A 12,070-nucleotide genomic window follows, 5' to 3' on the forward strand; every position below is an offset into this window, starting at 1 on the left:
GTGCAGTAGCCATGTGCTTTATGACTAATTCCAAAACCTGCTAGTTTATGTTGCAGTATGAGTTTCTGTGTCCAAGAGATCCTTATAAACTTGAGAGCTGCATCATTAAGTGCTACTACTCTTGAAGCTTTGCTCAAAATCTCAATGGCTATAAATATAAACATACTCAAGTAACAGCTGTTTTTGCCGCAGGATGTTATTTACCATGTAACTCATTCAGGCCATTCCTTTCTGAAATAAATAGGTGAAGGTACATCTGCAGTTGGGTGATAAACTACCAGGCAATTGCTGAAATCTTTCTTTTTTTTCTTCCATCTCATATTCTCTTCTTGATCTGCCACTATATCTGTGCAATGCCTGTTGAACTCTGGCATGACTTTGTAATCAAAGTTTAGTTCTGACTTTTAGGTTACTTAGTCCAATTTTTTTTTAATTTCTGTATGGTTTTGGATAGCTTCACTGTATGTGATATGGGTTTAATCACTATGATGTCTACTCAGTAACTATCTATGTAGAAGTTGTTGGAACACTCAGGTGTATGAAACCAATTGAAAGGCTGGAGACCTAACTTTTACTGGAAGAAAAGGATCTTTTTGATTATATGAGTGTGTTTAATCTACGTGGGAATAATGTGAATTATGAATATTTCAGTGGTATTTCTTTATTCACCTTTAGTGGTAATATCAAAGGCAGAGTTTCAGAGAAACTGTCAAACAGTAAGGTATTGCATTAATTACTCTTAGAATGTAACTGAAGTAACAGTAGGGAGAGAGGGAGTGCAGTGAGCCAAGCAAAAGCATTTCCCAGATTCTCCAGGCATGCAGATAAAATGTCCTGTGGTTCTGGCCAATTTCTGCCATTTTTCTGCCATTTAATGTTTTGTTGCCTTGTAGTATGATAAGCAGAGTTTTTCATGCTATCACATAAATATATTTTCTAGTATATTATCATGTATTTCAGTTCTATAGAAGGAAGAAAAAAGGTGGTGTTTTTTCTTATCTGTAAAACAGTAATATAGGCAATTGTTTGATGATTTCTGTAATCCTGAATAGGAGAATTTTTACAGGATATTTCACTGAATTTGCTTGATGATTAAGCAGTATTAGTTTTATTCAATTCACTAATTAATCACGAGTTTGCTTTGAGCTTCAGTGGCTGGACTACTATGAGACATGGAAGCCTCCTTCCATGTCAATGCCCTTTGTCAATAACTTCATCTGAATTTCTGAATGTCTGTGCCACCAGGTTATTACACTTGTGTTTCTAAAATGAGGCTAGCAGTGTTGTCTGATCATTGTTATAGGAGAAATGGAATTCAAGGAAACTTTTAAAACTGGGAGCTTTACCCGATCCTGCTAGATGCCTGAAGACCAACAGCAACTTAATTCGTTGACCTGGCCAAATACATTGCAATTCCTTCTTGCTTCCAGTTCTGGAAACTGATGTTTCCCTGCAGAAGATCGAGTTACAGCTATGTTCTTTAGTTCTAGGAGCAAATGTTTTGACCTTTTGTTCAGAGATAATGTATTCTAGCAGAGGTCCAGGGGGTGGGAGGAGAGAGACAGAAAAAAGAGAATATTGCAGTAATTGAAGGAATTCTGATCCTTACTTATTCTAGGTGGGCAAACACTTCTTAAGATTAGCAGAAGAGGAGGATGAAGAACTTAACAATTGTAGTGCGGTTGACTGGTTCATCCTTGCTGCCAAGCAAGGTCGAAGAGAAGCTGTCAAACTGTTGCGTAGATGCCTGGCAGACAGAAGAGGTACGGGTTCTCTGAGATTTTTTGCTTGCTCTTTCCACTATATCAGAAATAAAGCTACATTAATTTTAACACTGAAAAGAGGGGTTAAAATACGATGAGAATGTTTATCGCAAAATTATGTGAGTAGCTGCTGACAGCATGTTCAAACAGGTAATTTTAAAAGCATTAATTACTGATACTGCTCATAAAAGCATTTATATTAGTTATTTTCTTGAATTCCTTCATGGAATTCATGCTTGTTCTTCCCCTCCTCGCCTTTCATTGAAGCTTCTTTTCTTTGACCATGAAGGTCATATGTAACCACACTACATATCTGCTGTTTCATTTTTTTGCCCCCTCTGACTTCTCTCCTAATTGGTCTTTTTCATTGTCTTCTTCTGCTTTAAGATTCACATCTTCCTTCATGCTACTTCTCACATTAGGAATGGTCTCCTCTTGTCTGTCTACAATTGGAACTCTTATTTACAGGAAAAAAAAAAAAAAAAGAAAACCAAGCAACTTAATTGCTGTAATTAAATTGTAATTAAATTCTTGCTGCCTTTCAACATGTTGCCCATGCTGTACCACCTTTTGCCTGAACTGCTGTACATCAAAAGCAAGATATAGTATGTGTCTTGCACAGTCTTTGAAGTATAGTTTAAACTTAAGCAATGTGATTAGAATTTGATAAGCAATGGGTGCAGAAGGGCATTTGAGTAATTTTATTAGGTGGTCAAGATATGAATAAAACTTGAAGTTTCAAACTAAACTGAGAAATATAAATTGTAGGGAAATCTGTTATTTCTGCATGGCTGTGAGCTAATGGTATGTAATGTATTTTTCTTTTCTTGAGGCATCACTTCTGAGAATGAGCAAGAAGTGAAAAAGTTATCATCTGAGACTGACTTGGAGAGGGCTGTGAGGAAAGCTGCCTTAGTCATGTATTGGAAATTAAACCCAAAAAAGAAGAAGCAATTAGCAGTTTCGGAACTACTGGAAAATGTTGGGCAAGTTGACAATGAAGGTTTGTTTATGAACTTACTTATGGTATTGATAAAATACAGACTTACAGGCAGAAAACAGCTGGAAACCTAAAGGGCTTTATAAACAATCAGGCATGAGATAACAATAAGTGTATGAACTACTTAAGAAAAAGTAACAGTGTTAACAGCTCTACCTCTTTTAATAACTGTGTTCTCTGGACCAGTAAAGTTAGTTTATAAAGGCCTGCCAACTGGTGCTGTAGGTTGAAATTCAGTTAAAAGCTCATTCAAGTGACCAAATATTAAAAGTATCTTTATATGGCTTTGCTGTGTTGAGGTTTTTTTTTTTTTTATCTTCCCTTAACATTCATCCTGATAATACCTTACTAGATATTTCAATTTACAAACACAGTCTTCAAAACACCTGGCTGACTCTGCCATTACAGCAGTATACGCTACCTATGTCAATGCTATTCCCTTTTCTAATACAGTAATAGGAATATAGAAAGCTATATAGCCACTTTTTACCTGTTTATATGTATGTTTGTCTTTTCCTGACTTTGAGGAAATACTGTTCTCCAAATATTGCAGCTTGAAGAACATTCCAGTTACTGTTTGATCACTTTAATTGACTGCTTTGACTTTCCATTAACTTCTGTTATTGAACCAGATGGTGAGAAGCAACCTGGCCCGGTCCCAAAGTCTGTGCAGAAGCAGAGAAGAATGCTGGAGCGATTAGTGAGCAGTGAATGTGAGTGCAGGATGCTGCTTTCAATCCTTACCTGTGGTTTTAGTTTCTATTTTGTTTTGTTAAGCAATTTTGTGCTGCCAGAGTAAGAATGTATGGAAAGTTTGGATTTCTACAAACTGATAGTGTTAATTTATTATATGTGCAAGGTAAATAACTGATATGCATGTGAACTTATGGAAGACATCACCATTACAGTCAACTTGTTAGTGATTAGTTTACTAAGAGGATTTTGCATGTCATTTGTTATTTTTATATTCTTGCCCTTTCAGCACTTACAAGTCTATTCAGCAAAAAAATACTTTGCACTTTCAATAATTTTTTTTAGTTCTAAACTGTAGTAAGCTTTCTGATTATAATAAGGGAATTAATTATGCAACCATTTAATGCAGACAGATCCCTCATTCTATTTGCCTTGCTTCTGTTTGCCATTCCCTTATAATTAATGTTTGTCTTTTCATATTTGTTCAGGAACTCATATATGAAAGATGCACCAAGATATTTCCTCAGAATTTAGGAGCAGCTTAGTTCAGGTAGTGGGGAGAATTAAACCACGCACCACACACAGGGTCAGGTTTGTAGACCAAAATCTGGGAGTTTTGTAAGGTGTTGAAGGGGTTGGAGCTGAAATAAAGTTCTCCCTAGCCTTGCATACTTAAGAAATGCTGATATGCTGCTGGGCCTTCAGGAGGAAAGTTAAATTAAGATAATTAATTATAAAGGGTGCAGCACATGTAGTTTTTCAAGAATGTTATCTAACATAAGGTTCAATTAATCATTGTTGGGAAAATCTCACTTTCTCCAAATGCAGTAGATCATATGAAATAGTTCATGTGCAATCTAGATCAGTTCTTGAAGAGTACTTTTAAATGTCACAAAGCATATTCCTTACTAATACATCCATAGTCGAGAATACTTGTAACTAAAGTGTCATATGTGGATTAGTGAGCCAAATCTGGGAGTCTGCAGCTTTAAACTCCTTGAAAGATTAGATTTACATTTCATTAGGTCAGTTTGGCCTTTACGTTCAAGGATTGGCTTCTTACACAGGTGACTTCTGAAAATAACATGCTTAAGAAGAGTGGAGTATTTCAGTTTTATGTTAACTTTCACAGAAGTAAAAGAGGAGAAGGGACACGTGCCTGTGTTTGAGGGAGTATGTGAGAGGAGAAGTAGCATTTTGGAGACTAAGCTTCTGGTCCTATCAAATTTTATGTGAGAGTGTGGCTTGTGACTTGTTTGTCACTTCTGGAAAGCTAGAAATAGTCCTTCAGGGATAAAAATTGTGTTTTGTTGTCTGGTCATCGTATTGAATCCAGATACATCTGAGTTATATTTGAGCTATGTTGCATTGGTGCTTAGTGGATGACACTAGTGTTCTTTCTGTCCCTTAGCTGAACTGGCACATGCTGGTAGAGCGTGAGTGCAAAGCAAGTCATTTTGTTCTGGATTCTTCAGTAATTCAAAGAGTGTCAGAAAAGTAACTGGCAATTTTTTTTTTTTAAGGCTTAAACGGCAGATAAAATAACAGGAGAGTAAATGAACCTACATGTAAGCGTAGGCAGAAATTGATGTGCATATTTTTCTTTTTCTACGGCGGATGGGGGAGGCAGGGGAATTTGTCATAACCAAATTGGAAAAAAAAAATTATGAATAATAAAGCAGAATCTACAACATACACTTTTTTTATATCAATTTAAGAGACACTTGGGTGACAAAATACTAATAACATTTAAAAACGAAAAGTTTTCATCAAACACTTAAAGTAGGAGTTAAACTGTTACCTCTTCTCTAGAGAGCTTTTATCTTTTCCTGGATGAACAAGACAGCTGTTACTCTCCAGCAATTACTTCTCCCATCCAGAGTTTCTCCATTTATCTTGCCAGCAGGAGATTCTTCCTTTGGTTTTAATACATTGCGAATACTTGGAAGATAGTTTTTAAGCCAGAGATGTGTTTGCAGGTGTCTGATCTGAGCTATCCTTAATGGAGGCATAAACAGAAGATGAGAGCTGACAGGGTCAATGGGCAGTTGTTGTGTGCCTGAGAGTATACATGTCATTATATTTGATAGGCCATTTATTCATAGCAAGTTAATAACTCCTTCCCTCTGAGGATGTGCCATGGTCCTGTAAAAATGCTGTTAAGGAGGTTTTGTGAGGTTCTAACCACATCTGCTTGCTGATTTCACACCAAAAATACAGATGACCCATTTGGTATTAGGCTTGATCTGAATCGCACCAAGACAGCTAAGGAGTCTCGCTGATGTCTGTGCAAGAGATGTCACTTCACAGTTTGTGAATTATAAGAATGGTTAGCAGAAATAAATCTTTTTTTGTTTCTTGGGAGGCATGCCAGATGGTATTTTGTGGGACATACGGGTTCATGCAATGGTGGGCGGGAGGAAGTAAGAGTCCAAGCAAAAGGCAACATCCATGTTGTGAGATTAAAGCAATAGATTTCAAGCTGCTGTTTTTCTTTTGAACTCTTTTAACACCCCTCTTCCTGTAGTAGGTATCTTGACACAAATACTTTATTTTTTTTCTCTATCTACAGTGTTTTCAATATTAAATACTGATATATTTATATATAACTTCTATAAATGTAGAATTTTTTAAAATTAATAGGCTCAAACCCACTAATCCTCTGATTTTAAATTTAGTGAAGCAGTTCAGGTTTCTGTCTCTTTAGAATCTCAAACTAGTATTAAGCAGGCCAGCTTTCATATCTTTGTATCAGCTGACTAGCTAAACTTACTGCGTAGGAGGTGTGTTACAGATTTTTGTCATTCAGAAGACTTTCAAATCTACAGCGATGTCATTTGCTGTAGTGTATGAAAAAAGGTTGGTGTTAATTATCCTTCTTTACAAACGACACCAAGCTTGTCTACCATAGAAACTAGCTAATCCGTGGTAATGTAAGGAACTGGCTGTGAAAAGATTTTGAAGCCTTGTATAAATCATCTGTCTTGCAGCATCCCTAGAGTTTTCTGAAGTAACCTCTTGCCTCCCTTCTAGTCACAGAAGTGGATAAGGATCTTCCAGGGCAGAGTGATAAATTTTGTCTCTTTGTACAACTGAGCAAAGTGCATTTTGTTGTTGGCTATCTGTTTTGGATCACAGTTGATACAGTTCAGGGGAGGCCCTTTGTAGAACCATGTAGCATATTAAATTAATACACTTTAAGTAATCTATATTTGGTCTTGTAGATATGAATAATTGGACATATCCCATAATTATATGTCTGCAACTTCTGAATGCAGAAAAATGACTGTTAAATGCCAAATCAGTCAGTTTTTCAGTTAATAACATACAGATAATTCATTACAGTTCCCGTACAATTCTTTCTTTTCAATATGTCGGTTAAAGATTTCTCTCAAGCAGTTACCAAAGATATAATAGCTTCTTATTTAAAACTGTGTGACCTAATCCAGTAGTCTTCTTTTCCTTGGAATATTTGCAGATAAGCTCCATTCACACACTCTGTTCTCCTACTTACTGGTATAATAAACTTACCTGCTGGTCTGACAAGATTTAGAGTAGTCATATATTGCTTGTTGTTTTCAGCACAGATCTCAGAACAAGTTGCAAGGCAAGCCTGTGTTATCGGTAGTTCAGTTTTTAAAACCTAGAGTTAGATCTTCTTTAATATCAGGAAACAAAATTAATATTCCAACTCATAATCAGTACAGTGTTGTAATAATACTATTTAATCAAAGTCTAATTTTATCTTTTAGCTAAAAAATTTATTGCTTTGGATGACTTTGTTGAAATTACCAAGAAGTACGCAAAGGGCATCATCCCGTCTAACCTGATTATGCAGGAAGAGGAAGATGATGAATTGGCAGGAAAGTCTCCTGAAGAGTTACCCCTGCGACTGAAGGTAAATAGGCAATACTGACCAGGTTATGTTGAAGGGCTCTTAACTTATGTATTTCAGACAAGACAGAAGTGACTTGCACTTGACTCTCAAAACTGATGTTTAGTCTGTATAGTTCAGTACAAGAATTATTGCTATAATTTCTTTTTGGACTTGACTTCATATATCTGTTTACAGTTTCATACATATGAGCCATATATTTAAGAGAAAGGGATAATGATTTTCTCTGGAAGAGGGCAATCTACATTCATTTCATCTCAGTGATGATTTAAATATTCCTATCATAACTGCTGTACTTTTATTATAGATGTTATTATATGCTTCATATCTTTCTTATTTAAACAGGAGCAAGCAGGTGGGAAAAATTATCCATAGCCTTCAGGTGTGAAAAGGTTCTATTACGAAGGAATTCAAGAATGGTGGAACTCGCTGTTAACAGTTTTCTATACCAGTACTTCTCTAGGTAGTGAAAGGAAAAGGAAAAATTAAGGTGCATGTGTTCAATACTGGCATAAATTTCAAGCAAGGTAGGGGTTTTCTAGCTGATGATATGAGAGATTTTGTTGTAATTGTTAGAATTTTGTTGTCCATTATCATGTGTATGGGTGTAAAAAAAAAAAAAAAACGGTGGTGAGGGGTACCTCTTTCCTATCTTTCGAATAACTAATATTGTGAAAGAGATGCATTTATGAAGAACAGGAATACCTTCACTAATAAATAAGCTTATGCCCAAGTCATTGTATATGTTGCCCCAGTTCGTCACAATGTATAGAACTTTGCTGAAGCATTCTTTTTCTTGAACTAATTAATGTAAAAACATAAGTTCTGGGAAAATATAAAAACTCTTTTTCTATGGGGGAAGGAGGATTGTTTGCAGCATCTATTATGCAGGTGCAATATTTGAATATGTGTTTGAAAAATCCTGTACCTTTTTATTGATCCTGTGTAAAGTGTGTATTTGATCATAGGGAGAGGATTTGATCCAGAAGTTCCTCTGTTGTCTGGTGACTGATAGAAAATGCCGTGTAAGATGGGTAGAATTTTAAGATCCTGTGCAGTTACTGTTGTGGAGTAAAAAGAATCCCTAAACATGTAGTAATTATAGTTGAAGATATTTCTGCTGCTTCCAAACAAAATTTTGACAGCTGCATCTCTAGAAGCTTGGGAAGAATTGTTTTAAAGATAAATCACAGCTGTAAAGTCTTCCTGGAAGTGCATACAAATCATATGCACTACTTCCTGTAGTGTATGTGCATATCAGAATGTATAGCATGATCCTTGCAGAACAGTGGCAGAGTTAAGTGCTTTAAAGCTACAGTACTCACAGCTCAAGTAATGACTTGAGATAGTATCGGACTGCAGCCATGTAGTTTATCTTCAGTATGAAGTTAGTGGTGCAGAATATTTGACTAGGAAGCCATTTAATTATATGTGTCAAAGGTAATGAAATATATCTTTCCTGAAATCAAAATCGCCTCTGAGCTTCATCTGACTGAATTAATCAAAATAGAACTAATAATCTCAGACAAAGTAATCTCATTTTATTGGCAACATTCATCTGAAATATAAATCTTTTCATGTCAGCAGAGGCTAGACAGCTGACTGCTACTGCTTCAGCTAAGAATATCTGTAATGTAAAGATACAAAACTGCTCATAAATTAAATGCTTCTTTCTCTCTTTCCAGGTTGTAAAATACCCACTTCATGCCATTATGGAAATTAAAGAATACCTTATAGATATTGCATCAAAGGCAGGAATGCACTGGCTGTCTACCATTGTTCCAACACACCATATCAATGCCCTCATCTTTTTCTTCATCATCAGTAATCTGACAATTGATTTTTTTGCCTTCATTATTCCATTAGTCATATTCTATCTGTCCTTCATTTCTATGGTGATTTGCACACTGAAAGTTTTTCAGGACAGTAAGGCTTGGGAAAACTTCCGTGCTTTGACTGACTTGCTGCTTCGTTTTGAACCAAACCTAGATGTTGAGCAAGCTGAGGTGAACTTTGGATGGAATCACTTAGAGCCATACATTTATTTTTTACTCTCGGTATTCTTTGTCATTTTTTCCTTCCCTATAGCAAGCAAAGACTGTATACCATGCTCAGAGTTAGCTACTGTCTCAGTTTTTTTCACAGTGACAAGTTACATGAGTTTAAGCACATGTGCAGAACCTTACACACGAAGAGCATTAATGACTGAGATAGCAGCAGGTTGCTTATCCCTACTGCAGGTATTACCTGGGAATTTTGGCTACTTGACATTCTTAGGTAAAACCTTCTTTACAGTTCCTGTAGGCCATTTCTTTGTGATAAATGTAAGCATCCCCTGCCTTCTGTTTTTGTACTTGTTCTATCTTTTCTTTAGAATGGCACAACTACGGAATTTTAAAGGCACCTACTGCTACCTGGTCCCGTATCTGGTTTGCTTTATGTGGTGCGAACTCTCTGTAGTCATTCTGAGGGAGTCCTCTGGCATTGGGCTCGTTCGTGCATCAATCGGTTATTTTCTTTTCCTCTTTGCACTCCCGGTGCTAGGTGTAGGCATTGCACTGATGTGTCTTATCCATTTCATTAAGTGGTTTGTGTCTTTGGAGCTCATGAAAATTGTAGTGACTCTGGTTTTGTGTACCGTTCCTTTGCTCTTCCGCTGGTGGACAAAAGTTAACTTCTCTGTAGTTGAAATGGTTAAATCCCTCACTCGAAGCTCAATTGTGAAACTCATTCTGGTGTGGATTACAGCTGTAGTGTTGTTCTGTTGGTTCTATGTGTATCGATCAGAGGGAATGAAAGTTTACAACTCTACCTTAACATGGAACCAGTATGCTTTCCTCTGCGGACCCCGGTCATGGAAGGAGACTAACATGGCACGTACTCAGATTTTATGTAGTCACCTGGAAGGCCACCGAGTGACATGGACTGGGCGGTTCAAATATGTGCGTGTGACAGAAATAGACAATAGTGCAGAGTCTGCAATAAATATGCTTCCACTTTTTATTGGCGATTGGATGAGATGCTTGTATGGTGAAACCTACCCTCTCTGTGACCCCAAAAATGTTACGCTGGAGGAGGAAGAATTGTGTCGTCTCAAGTATTTGACAAAGCATGTGTGCCACATGAAAATGTTTGATCGGTACAAATTTGAAATAACTGTGGGCATGCCTTTCAGTAGCAAAAATGGAACCAAGTCTATAGAGGAGGATGATATAACCAAAGATATTGTGCTGAAGGCAAGCAATGAGTTTAAAAAAGTGTTGCTGAACTTGAGGCAAGGAAGTATAATTGAATTCAGCACAATTCTGGAGGGTCGTCTTGGCAGTAAATGGCCTGTCTTTGAACTGAAAGCAATCACTTGCTTGAATTGCATGTCTAAACTCTTACCTGCAGGGAGGCATGTGAAAATAGAGCATGACTGGAGGAGCACAGTGCATAAAGCCATTAAATTTGCGTTTGATTTTTTCTTCTTCCCATTCCTGTCAGCTGCATAATGAGCTCTCCTCATATTGGTTCAGTGGTATCTTCAGTGTATGCTGCATTTACACTACCAAAGGTTTGGCTTCTTAACAGGCAAAAAAAAACAAAACAAAACAAAAACCACCTTGCTGGAGTAATCCTCAAAATGTATGCTTCCGTAGAGCATTGGTTGAGTTTTGTAAGTGTACACACTGTATCCTGACTTTAAACCCTGTATGACTGAAGTAATATATACTAGTTTAATATTATAAATGAATGCAGCGGATTGCTGCTGACTAATTGCATGGAGACTATTTTGTCCAAAATGGATATATATTTGCCTGTGGGACAACACTAGATGCATTCATTGCTCGATGTTAAAAGCACTTTACTCTTTAAATTCTCACGATGTGCCCATTTGTATTTTCACAGGTGTGAGTTAGAATAGGTAGCTGAGAACAGCTTATGTTGCATATATTGCTTGTATTTATTTGGTGTTTTCTAGAAAAAAGTGATCTTGCAGTCAGTGCCAGGTAGTGATATCTGCATACAGAACTCATTGTTTCACTATTTGTCCAGAAGATAGTGACTTTAATGTTTTTTGAAAGGACACACCACTTCACACCCCAGCAAGGTTGTACAAAGTCCTCAAGCTTCCATTTTGCATTAATTATTCTGTATAAAATATGCTATTTGTTCTAATTGGTTATGATAGCTATATATATGACACTAAGGTATAATCCATGCTGGTATGTGAAGGACAAACACAAGAGAATAAGGCTGGTATTGAGATGGTACCAGTAATGGACAAGCCAAAGCACCTGCAAATAGTACCTAGAAGTCTACAGTGGAAACAGAAATAGAATGTTTGTTTAATGATTTGTATTCTGCAAATAAACATAAAATACAAACTTGTATTAAATGGGTACAACATTTGTTCATTATGCTTTGACATTGTGAGCTGTGGTTTGTGTTGCACTGATACAGACTTTCACTGAAAAATACAATTTAGAATGTTTTAAGTGTTCTAGCATGAGATACTTGAAGTTGTACTTCACATTATTTAAAGCTATCAGTAAAATCTGAGTATGCCAGGTGAAGTTTTTGTAGCTGTGAAATCTACGTGTACCACCACTTACCCCAGCTTTCATTGTGATTTACTTTTTTGCCCACTGGATGACGGTATTTCACATATACATCACACTATTTCCCTGACTACTCCACTGATCCTGCATTAGATTATTTTTTGCCTTTGCATAT

General features: G+C 36.6%; 1 protein-coding gene across 1 annotated transcript in view; it reads left to right on the forward strand.

Moving 5' to 3' along the window:
* Positions 1–11,727, forward strand: part of WFS1 (wolframin ER transmembrane glycoprotein) — a 35,114-nt gene extending 23,387 nt beyond the window's left edge. Inside the window, exons 4-8 of the mRNA XM_042808206.1 lie at positions 1,619–1,763; positions 2,596–2,766; positions 3,396–3,476; positions 7,209–7,354; positions 9,037–11,727. Of these exons, the coding sequence (XP_042664140.1) occupies positions 1,619–1,763; positions 2,596–2,766; positions 3,396–3,476; positions 7,209–7,354; positions 9,037–10,845 (2,352 nt within the window). The 3' untranslated portion in view covers positions 10,846–11,727. The remainder of the gene's footprint in view (positions 1–1,618; positions 1,764–2,595; positions 2,767–3,395; positions 3,477–7,208; positions 7,355–9,036) is intronic.
* Positions 11,728–12,070: the final 343 nt, after the last annotated feature.

The sequence above is a fragment of the Tyto alba genome, unplaced genomic scaffold, assembly GCF_018691265.1.
Source record: "Tyto alba isolate M040663 unplaced genomic scaffold, T.alba_DEE_v4.0 Super-Scaffold_6, whole genome shotgun sequence".
In the NCBI taxonomy this organism is placed as follows: Eukaryota; Metazoa; Chordata; class Aves; order Strigiformes; family Tytonidae; genus Tyto; species Tyto alba.